General features: G+C 39.2%; 1 protein-coding gene across 10 annotated transcripts in view; it reads right to left on the reverse strand.

The window, feature by feature from the left end:
- AOX1 (aldehyde oxidase 1) overlaps positions 1-11,599 on the reverse strand; it is a 141,932-nt gene that overhangs the window by 22,200 nt on the left and 108,133 nt on the right. For all 10 annotated transcript variants that reach the window (XR_006101375.1, XR_006101374.1, XM_042445186.1 and 7 more), the window contains 8 exons: positions 10,762-10,854; positions 9,520-9,689; positions 8,313-8,439; positions 5,821-5,943; positions 5,387-5,483; positions 4,262-4,386; positions 3,204-3,337; positions 983-1,070 (listed from right to left, as the gene is read on the reverse strand). Coding sequence is in view for 8 of the 10 variants with exons in the window: in XM_042445186.1 (XP_042301120.1) it covers positions 983-1,070; positions 3,204-3,337; positions 4,262-4,386; positions 5,387-5,483; positions 5,821-5,943; positions 8,313-8,439; positions 9,520-9,689; positions 10,762-10,854 (957 nt within the window). In the remaining 2 variants the exon portion in view is untranslated. The remainder of the gene's footprint in view (positions 1-982; positions 1,071-3,203; positions 3,338-4,261; positions 4,387-5,386; positions 5,484-5,820; positions 5,944-8,312; positions 8,440-9,519; positions 9,690-10,761; positions 10,855-11,599) is intronic.

Genomic DNA, 11,599 nt, shown 5'->3' on the forward strand with positions numbered 1-11,599 from the left:
ATATTTGTATGCTATATTATTACAAGAAAAATTCTGAAAAGAGACCATTAAAAATACAAAAGCCATATCACATATATACAAAATTGTGACAGAACTGCGGCTGTATAAGGTGTTTCCTAATAAGTAAATACTGAAAAAGGCTACAGCATAATTCAATGCTATAGTGTGGAGTTCTCTGATCAGCCATGCCACAAAGCAGTAATACTTTCTTACAGGATACTGAATTCCATTCTCCCTTCCCCAGTTTTCTTCCCCTCTCACTTCCAAGAGGTCAGCCAGGATTCTGTGGCTACTTGGTATCCCTTTCCTCATCCTCACACTACAATTTTTCTTTCTTTTTTTGTTTTGTTTCAATACTTTTCTGCAACCCATGCATATACTGTAAGGCAAGGAATGGTAACAGGATTCATCTTTCTTTTCATGCATTCTTTCACATCTCTGCAATGAGTATATGCTTGAATATATGCAGTCACCTCTAGAGTTCCTACTTGCATGGAAAGGTGCATCTTTGAATAAGAATGTAGCAAAGAGTGACACAGAATACACACAGAATGTAGTATGTGAGTTCACAGAATATATGCATAACACAAATACCATTATATGACACATGAGGAACACTAATAATGTCAGAAGTGAGTTTATATAAAAAAGACAAATTTAGAAATCAATTTAGTTTAGCTTTTGAGACACTGCATTGCATGGGTGTCACTCAGTTGTTGTATGCCTTCAAGCTCCTTCTGACTTATGGAGACCATCAGCCAAACTTATCATAGGTTTTCTGACAGTAAGTGTGTGTGGCTAACCCAAAGTTACCCAGTGGGTTTCCATGGCCAAGTGGGGAATTGAACCCTGATCTCCAGATTTGTAATCTAACATTTAAAACACTACACCACGTTGGCTCCTCCAGTTGATATCACATTCATGTACTTTTGTATCTGAGCTCACTAACTGAAGCAGGAATCATTTGGGACATGTTGCTTACTTTGTATTTGCCAGTGACAGGGTGCCGACCTCCAGTGGTTAACATGTCAGTGCCTCTGTCTAAAATGCAGCGAACTGCATGGCCTGTTCTAAAGCAAAGAGAAGCAACAAGAAAAGGTTAGGTACATAAAGGGTTTTCTTGGAATAACTAAAGGAATTTTGAGAAGTCGAAGGCTTTCATGGCCGGCATCCATAATTTTTTGTGGGTTTTTCAGGCTATGTGACCGTGTTCTATAAGAGTTTCTTCCTGATGTTTCGCCAGCATCTGTGACTGGCATAAAAACTATAGTGAGGAAATGCTCTATAGACCTGTCCAGGCACTTTTGGAAAATGTACATTTGATTCAAAATACTTTAAGTTCACCATTGTGAATTTTGCTCTGCTTCTTGCCTTTCATATCTTTTCATTGTTCCCATTCAGAATATGTGGCTTCCATAACACTGTTGTTGTTGTGTCTTCAAGTAGTTTCTGACTTATAGTGACTCAAACATGACCTATGATGGGTTTTTCTTGGCAAGATTTGTTCAGAGGGCATTGCCATTACATTCCTCTGAGGCTGAGTGTGGCTTGTTCAAGGTTACTCAGTAGTTTTCCTAGTTGAGCAGGAATTCAGACCCTATTTCCAGAATCTTATTCCAACATCGAAACCACTGTACTATGCAGGCTCTTCTAACACATAATTAGCTATCAAATGAGTCTCCTACTGGCTGATGAAATAGTCAGATTATTGAATTTTTGGGCTATTAAAAAACAGAGAAAGACTATACAGACCGGACTGAAATGCCGGCCTGTGGGCAGAGTTGGGGTGTCGTGTCCAGATGATGCACACCTTGACTCCACCCCCAGAGTGCCATGATGCCATGCACCGCTCCACATGGCATCATGATGCGCCTACAGCGCTGCGTCCAAATGACGCAGCCGTGAAGGAGCACCATATAGCCACACTGCTGTGGCCTCAAAGGCTGGATCGGGGGGTGCGTGAGGTTGCTGCGACCCTGATCCAGTGCAAAAAGGGGTGGCATCCCACTGCCCCTTTAGGGCAATCTGTAGAGCCCCAAATTCCTTAAGTTTAAAACCAGTGGCATTGTGAAAGGAACTGGAATGAGACTGAAGAAAGGGGGAGAAAGAGAAACATACAAAGAAGATGGGATGTTTGGCAATGTGGGTCTTTGAACTTTACTTGAATATTTTCCTTCATCTATGCAAAGACATAGTCATGTTAGTCTGGAAAATCACTATGCAAAGGGATCTTGTAGCACCTTTAAGACTAACTGAAAGAAAGAAGCTCTTGCATCAATGAAAGCTTTTTTTCTCTCCATTATATTCTGAAATGATGTTGCTGAAATTTAGGGCTTATACAGATTGGGAGAAAGGGGTGGACAGAGGCCGCCCCTTTCTCCCATGGATCGTGGCCACATCAACCAAACGGCGCAGCAACAATGTGCTTGGAAAAAGGAGCCGCGAAATGCAGCTCATTTCTCCATTGCTGCTGAGGCACCATAAGCACCCTGGAATGGTGCTGTGATGTCCCTTGTGCGCTGTACCATTTGGATGCAGTGCACAAGCCACGTCATCATTGCATGTGCCATGTAAACAGCAGCATGCCAAGATGGCGCCTGCGGCACGCGGTACAACTCAAAAGATTGTGGACCCTAAGTTCTCCCGAGTTCTACTTTTGGCCCCAGGCCGATGCAAAACCTAACGCATAATATTTGCACAGCAGAGCACTGGTTTAGACTAACAAGGAGGGAGTAGGGAAAGCGGGATCACACAGTTATTCTGTCATGAGCTATCTCCACGAGTATCTATATGAGCCCTCCCCAACATGATGGCCTCCAGATGTATTAGATTACAATTCACATCATCTTCAGCCTGCATAGCTGTTGTCCATTCTTCCTCAGCATGACTGGGACTATAATTTGACAGGCTGGCCTCAAGAGAGAAACAGCTGGTCTCACGCAGCATGGCAAATATTACACCACTTCTTCTAAATTTATCAAGCAGTTTAACACTACATCTTCCTGTACTATTCCATCTGATAACATTTTAAATCTCAAAACATAGATTTCTAGTTTACTGAACTGTTGACCGGGTTGCAGTCAATGTATCTGAAATGGGAACGGATATTTCAGCTGCCTAATTCACTGTTTTCCCCCCTCAACCTCTCCCTCTTACTCCACAGCTGCATCAGAGAGCATCCTGAACATCATATATCCACTTACTTGTTGGCTGCTACTGCTGTAATGCATGCCAGTAGACTGGCTTTCATCAATTTTCCACCAAAAGCCCCTCCAATCCTTTTCACATGGCACATGATCCTATTGTCTGGTACTCCTAAACAGGAGGCTACCATTTCCTGCATAAAAATCAAATAATGAATTACACTATTACAACTCAAAGTGCATACATCTTTCCATTATTTTTATTATTATGTATTACAATGACATAATACATAGATTTTAGCAAGGGGAAAATCCCTTTCAGAATCCACAGACCAATAGAAATCTTTTACAGGGCTAATGTTACACCTCCACTGCTCCAATTTTTACAATGACTGAACATAAAAAGATCCATATTGGCTTGTGAAAAAATGGCTTGCTAAGCAAGGTATGATCCTTTTCTAGTTCACAGCTTATTCTCCTGACCACTATCTTTTGTTGCCAAATAGCCATATCTACAAGACAGTAATGCTTAATAAAGCCGAATAAAGATATTTAGTCTCCTCTCATCACCATCAGCAGCCCATAACATTTTAAAAAAGGTTTATGATGTTGAAAGGTGCTCAGGTTTAGCCTTTTGCAGATCCTCTGGGGAAAAGATGTGGCCAAGTGTGATGGGCACCACCAAGAAAATACACCCCCTCCAATAATGTTATAATTTGGTACTCTCAGATTTTTCCCATGCAAGAGATTGTGACAAATCAGCCATCTAATTTTGTGGTGATTTCTTAGTTACCTCAGCCACCTCAAGTAATCTGAGAAGCCCCGGATTATGATGGCAGAACCATTCTGCTGTTTCATTTGCAGGAGACAATACCTTTACTAGACCAATTAATAGACATACAATCCTCTCCCTTTCTGAAGCCTGTTGGTTGCCAGTCTAAACATTACTAACCCAATATGGATTTTGATACTCTTCTCAACAGCCAACATGGCTACTTCTCATTTTAGAGTGATGAAGTGAACTTTAGGAATGTTAGAGTTATTGAACTTTTGGGCTATTAAAACACAAGAGAAAGAGTTATACATTATTCAAAATGCATTGAAAATGCCCTCCTAACCTGAACATGTGCTGGGTGCTGGGATGACACATAAACATCCATTTCTTTATCCTCTCCTTTTGGAACAGCAAGAACACTCTGAGTTTCCATGTAAAAGTGCTCCTGTCCCCCAATATGGATCTCACCTGTTTTCAAAGAGAGGATATATCAGCATGACTTTTTTCCAAAGTGAGGAGCCATGGTTGGAGCAAAACATATGAACTATTCAGGGACATGTATGATAATGTTACATTTGGCTCTTTCATAGTAACACAGACACTATGGAGAAAAGCATACAGCTGGGCCATAACAAGTATGGAAAATAGGGGAAAAATCAGAATCTCACTAAATTTCTCTACAAGCCTACCCTCCCAATTCCTTCTAAGATTATCTTTCCCCTATTGACTCTGACATATTGATATTCATGATTTTAACATTATTACTGTATGTTTTTAACTATGCTTTTGGATTTAATTCGTTTTAATGTGTATTTTTTAATATGTGAATTGTGGTACTGTTTTTACTGACTGTCTTTACTGACACTTGTACACCGCTTTGATCCTGGGAAAAGCAATTAATAAATAAACAATTTATTTAAATAATTTATTAAATGATGTAGATCCAGTTTGCATGTAGCAATAAGACATGGTTTATCACAGGGATATGGGGAACATCTGGCCCTCCAGATGTTGAAGGACTGTAACTTCCATAATCTCTTGTCAAAGGACATTATCACTGTCATAAAGTACAAAAGGAGATGCAGCCAGACATCTGGAGGGCCACAAATTGCCCAACCTGAATTTAGTGCTATGCAGGCACACTTATGCGAGCCTCAGAGAAGATGTAGGCAAAGACTCATGCTCCCCACTCTCCACTCTCTTCCTCCCACACAGCCAGGTGTAATCCAACACAATTCTATTCCATTTCCCCCAATTCTTGGCCTGTAGTTATGTAAGCATTTTACAGAAAAATAAATCCCAAACAGTCACTTTTCCAGATACTGGGGGAAACAAGGGCAACACAAGAACTCCCGCACCCTGGCGCCATGCTGCCCACAAGGTGCAACTTTCCCAGTGGTGGAGATGGAAGGCTCTACCTTCTCAGTTTTCACAGGAAAAAAAATTGAATCAGTAATCTGCAACTTACCCTCAAGAATGTGGTCAACAATTTTAAATGCTTCATCCACATTTCCTTGTACCAGTTTTCTTTGTGGGTCAAAGAATGAATTGTGCTTGATTGCCTCCTGTAGTGTGAAAACATACCAATAAGTACTTTAACACCCCACAATCACTTCCTTTAAAAACAAAAGAACTAAATTAACTGCCATTTGGAGAAACTTATGACATTTAAAGTAGTATAAATTATGTTATAAATGCATAACATAGCTATGATAATTTAAACCCAGTGTCAGAGTAAAATCAGAAAGTTGATTTCAATGCAACTTCAGTAAAACTCAGACCACAAAATTATGAGAATTGTGGACTGACTGAGGAACTGTTAACATTTTGCTTGTGCTGAAACAGCTACAGGTGAACCTCTATATTAGTCAAAATAGCAATAAGGAGCAGGCCATTCTTCACCTCTATAGTCAGGATCACAGGCTCTTGGGGTTCATACTCTATGTTTACTTTTGCAGCTGCTCGTTTAGCATGAACATCTGAATCTGCAACCACTGCACAGACCATCTGGCCCACACAAGTCACCTGAAAAATTTGGGGAAAGAATGGTATGAATATGCACTTAAGCATCTTCCACAGAAAAATGATGAAACTCTTTCTCACTACATAAATACTTACATACAGATATTCTTTTTCTTGACCCCTTTCATATGCACACTTACACATGCTGTGATTTTTCTACGAAGGTTTCCTGATACAGCACAAATCTGCAAATTGAGTCAATGGGCCCTTCCAGACTGGTCTTGAAGAGTGAGTTTCTGTCCTGTGATATAGCTCCTTGGGTTTTGCTGGTCATTGTTTGTTCTGCATGTACATGTTCAATTATCTGTAGGGTAAGTCTGTAGTGATTTGTTGGATCTACACTCCAGCTCCTCCAAAGATTTTATAAAACTAGGACTTAACTTTCTGAGATGGTCCTATGATCTGAAGGGCAAATTTTGTCCTCTGTATTTTAATTTTTTTCTATGGTTTATTTTGTTGACTTGCTGATTTACTATAATGCAAATCAAGAAATACAGGAGTGAAGAATACTTTTTTGTTCCAATATATCATGGGATTTAAAAGAAGCCAAGTTAAGAGTAGGAATACAGTGTTTCAGCTGATGTTGGGAATTGCCAGAAAACAGAAATGTTGTTTGAATGCTTAAAAAAAACCCCTTCAACAGCAACAAAAACAGCAACAAGTACTACAACCTCCTGACATGTTTGTTTTGCTTGGAGGAGCCCAATATCAGTTCCATGTCAATATACAACTGACATGTGATCAATACATGACACTCTGTTGTCATGTTGGCTGCACTCTAGTATGCAAACAATATTATGGGAAATACATAACTGGCTGGTGTGATTTCTACCAGTTAGTGTTCGTAGTTCTGCTTTTTGTTCAGCAATAACTTTATAAATGTGAAATATAGACTGTTCCTGGTAGCAATCATCTCTTTCACTAGCCAAACATGGGTCTGGTTGCATCTCTCTATATATCTCAGGATTTAAAGGGTGATATCCCATTAAAACAAAACAGATTGGAGCAACCAGCATCTCAAAAACTCATGCAGTCTCCACATACTGTAGTTTCTGCTGGGCCATATAATATCTGCCAGCAATAAAATCATATGCCAAGATACGTAAAATCTCAGAATGGTCCCATTATTTTGGTACCTAAGAGCCTGAATAGACGGGTAAAAAAAACCCCTGCTTCTGGCAACATTGGCATGCGGGGTTTAGGTGCTGCACGTCCCAATGACATCCGGAAGCTGGCTTGAAGCCAGTGGGCAGATTTTTCACCAGCTGAAAAAGGAGTGGATTTTATCCGCTCCTTTTCCGGCTGGCTTCAAGGTGGATTGGGGCCGTGGTGTCTTCAATCTGCCCCTTCCTGCCTATCTGTTTCCCTACTATGACAAAAATAAAATTCTGTTTCATTCCAAGGCAGTAAAACACAAGAGTGACTGATTAAAGAACTGATACAGTCAGCCCTTTTTATCTGTAGGAATTCCATTCCGAGGGCCCCTACAGATGACAAAAAACCACAGGACCTCAAGTCCTGTTGGTTTTAATGGTGGCACATCCTGTGTATGGCTGAATGCATGTACTGCCATCAGGATGAATGGGGTGAGGCCTTCTGCAGGTAGATGTATTAATCTTATGGGAAATCAATGAAATATAAATGACACCTGCAGTCTGTATTACAACTATTTAGTAGGAGCTGCCAACTGCATGTTTTTCTTCCATAATTTTGACTCCCTGTTAAAAACAAAAACAAAAAAACTCTACCAAACATATATTGGGAATGATTTGGACACTGTGAATTTCTGGTAGCAACCATTCCTGTGCATAAGGCTATCTTTTTTCTATATTTTTTCTGAATGAAGGGTTTCCTAGACTCTGCAGATCGGGTTGCTAGAAAATGTTGAGTACAGCACTCTCCCAGTTACGGAGCACATGAAGATGTGCAGCTGGAGAGATCCTTTGAGGTCCTACCTAGCTCAGAGTTAGGTTGTCTCTTCAGTTGGGGTGCCACCTGGCTTAAGATGTACGGTAAGTGTTGGGAATGTGGCATTGTCAGAAGCAGCTAGCACAATGCAATTCCATTATCCTAGATATAGCTGATGATGCAAGTTGTCGGCCATAGGTGCTATTGTTGTTTTAAAGGACATTCCTTTTTTTTTAAATTAAAACAATTTTTAAAAATTAAGATAAAATGCTAAGTGAGGAGGAGGAGAAAGGGATGGTTTATAATGAAAAGTAAAATAAAATCTGTCCAAATCACTGAACACCTAAAATCTCCAGCGTGTATACTCATTCTGTAAAATTAAGTATTTTCCTATTCAGACTAACCACAGAAATACAAAAGTTAAAAAATAAACAAAAAAAACCATCTGTCACAACAAAGCTTACCTTTTCCCTAGCAAATATAATATCTGGGACATCATAATAATAAAACTCATTTTGGCCTGGTATATCCTGAACAGAGATGATATCAACTACACCTGGCATCTTGAGGGCTTCAGAAGCATCAATTGATCTGGGAGGAAAATATAAATAAACTTTCACACAGAGATTCAAAAGTGCAAAAATTAATATTAACATGTTACTGGGATGGGGAGAATAACAGAGGTTATATTAAAACGAAGATGAGTCAAGACTGGATGAACATTTGGTTGTTCTACTAAATCTACGTCCTAGAAAATGAAACACCACTGAATTCCACACTACTATATTCTCAGTAAAATTCATGACTTTTGACAGTAATTACGGTAGATGCTTCTGCAACATTGATTATGATTGAACTGTCTGAAGCAGGAGTGGGGATCTTATGGCCCTTCGTTTGAAGGTTTACTCAAATTCCTATCTACCTCAGCCAGTACAGCCATTTGTCAGAGGGGATGGGAGTTGTAGTCCAGCAACACCAGGAGGACTGTAATTTGCCTGATAATTAAAACATGACTCCTTTCAGTCTAGAAATGATGTAATACTCTGTAGTTACAACTCAGAATAAGTGAACTGTTCTGTCAAACTACATTCAACTCAGATATATGTATATTTATTTCAAAATATTCCCTGTTCCTAGCTAACAACAGTAGTTAAATAAGATATACTGATACTAAAGTACAATTACAAAGTAGGTATCTAAGACTATAAAGGAGGTTCCTTTGCTATGCCCCAGTCATCTGTCTGGGAAGGTTTCTTACCCAGTTACACTTAAAAAGAAGTAACCTCCAGTGATAGGGGAAGTTTCTTGGAGGGAGTCTCAAGGTCTTTATATTTTATTTATTTATTATTATTTTTGATATGGGCTGTTTCTGATTTGAATGCAAGTATTACTAGCCTGGAATACTCTGAAATCACAAACTTGACCTCTTTGACAACTGACCTCTTGACAATTCCAAAAATCTCCTCAGCTACCATAGTCAGTTTTAAGAAGGAGATTCGTTTCCTACAACCATACTTTCTGCATCATTTAGCTTGAAAATACTCACCAGATCAGGGTTTCTGGCAGTTGTAGTCAAAAGAAGTAACTTTCTGTTTGTGTTTCACCCTTGCCACCACCAGCAAAACTTTCAAAGTTACCTAGATTTCCCCCCACTGTATAGCTTATACATACACAATTTTTGCGTGGGCTTTAGCACTGGTTACTAGAGCCAAGAAGAGTTCTCCATCAACAGCACGAATGTCATCACAATAAATAGCTTCCCCTGTGGCATGTTTAATACCAGCCTGGTGCATAATTGGATGTCCAACTGGATCTTGGGCAAACTGCCCTGGCTTCACATCCTTTTCAGTTAAAGGGTAACAACACATAAAAACAAAAATAAAATAAAGTCAAGATGTCCCCCTGGATTTAGTCTCTCATATATATATATATATGTTTCTGCTACATTCTTACAACTAAAATAATTTTAGTTTCCATTCTCCCACCCAGCCAGCTGCATGGCAATTACAATGCCTCCCTGAAAACACTATACTATCCTGAACACACTTGATTTTATCTGGTTTTTGAGGCTAACCAAGACTCATTATTATAACTATCAGTGGTACAGGTTAAATCTCCTTTATTTGGAATTCTGAAATCCAAAATACTCCAAAAACCAAATCATTTTCCCTGGGTGGCTGAGATAGTGAAATGTTTGCTTTCTGAAGGTCCAGTGTGCACAAACTTTGTTTCATGCACAATATTATTTAAAATGTTGTATAAAATTAATTTCAATGTATGTGTATAAGGTATATATGAAACACAAATTAATTTTGTGTTTAGACTTGTGCCCCACCCTCTAAGATATCTTGTTATGCACATACATGGAAATACAGATATTCCAAAATCCAAAAATATCTGAAATCCAAAAATCTTGTAGTCCCAAGCATTTCAGATAAAGGAGACTCAATCTGTAGTATCTGTTATGGGATGTGGGTGTAATTTTCTTGGCCTCTGGCTCCTTGGAAGGAGCCTTGGAAAAGGACTTGGGGATTGGACTTACAGCTATGATATATACCTTTGAAATGAACTCCCAGCATTGCTGTTTTCCAGCAACAACAACCTTGTTCTATATACACTAACCTCAGTAATGGCTCACAGGAACTCTTTGCTGCTGAATATTTATACATATAATAGCAACACTTCTTCATATTTTTCATGCCACTAATCTATTACCCTGGCTGAGTGGACAAACCCAAGATGCCTCAATAAATCATATACTAAGCTTAGTATAACTTCTGGGCCATGGTAGTTTCATATGGTATTACAACATTCAGAGAGGTCTAAGCCTGATCTTTCAGAACCCACTCAAAACCACAGTTTTAAAATAAAACCTTCTGTGAAAAAGAAACCTACTAAATTCATGCTACTGACCTGGTATTTTTGCATGCTCTGAGGCATTTTGGTATGGAAATGTTCAAGGGCACTTGCATAATTTTCAGGGATACTGGGACACTGATTAGGATACTGAAAGAAAATTATTTTAGTCACTTAAAAAAAAGAAATAATTTGAATTAATGAATATTCAATCATACATCTTTTTTTAAAGGCTACATACAAATAAATACAATAGTGCCTCTGTACCCAAAAAGAGCTTCCTGGTATAAGAATATTCTTATTGTGTAGCTCCAACAATAGCTTCTCTGTGTCTAAAAAGAGTATCCCATCATAAGAACATAGAAGAAGTCATACTGGATGAGACCCAAGGCCTGACTTTTCCAACATTCTGTTGCCTATAGTAGCTGGCCAGAGTTTGCAGGTAATATACAAACTGACTAGAGACCTTTTTCATGTCTTGCTCAGCACCTGTTTTTAAGAGACACACTGGAGATATGGTGACTCTGCTAGCCATTGCACATGCCAGAACAGTAAATAAATAATAATAAAATTTTTATTTATATCCCGCCCTTCTTATAATCAGGGCGGCTAACAACAGGGATTAAAATACAATCATATAAAAACACAAAGACAAGAAGAATTAAAATACATATACAACCATCATATAAAAATAAGCAAAAAGCCCCATAGCCCAACCTCTTGGCCACGGAAGAGGAGGGAGGCCCACAGGATTTTATTCGGGGAATGCCTGTTGGAACAGGAAGGTTTTCAAGTCCTTCCTGAATTGGGCCAGGGTGGTGGACGAGCGGAGCTCGGTGGGCAGCGTTTTCCAAAGGGCTGGGGCAGCCGTGGAAAATGTCCTCCGTGTGGTGGA

Source organism: Sceloporus undulatus, chromosome 1 (genome assembly GCF_019175285.1).
Source record: "Sceloporus undulatus isolate JIND9_A2432 ecotype Alabama chromosome 1, SceUnd_v1.1, whole genome shotgun sequence".
Taxonomy (NCBI): Eukaryota; Metazoa; Chordata; class Lepidosauria; order Squamata; family Phrynosomatidae; genus Sceloporus; species Sceloporus undulatus.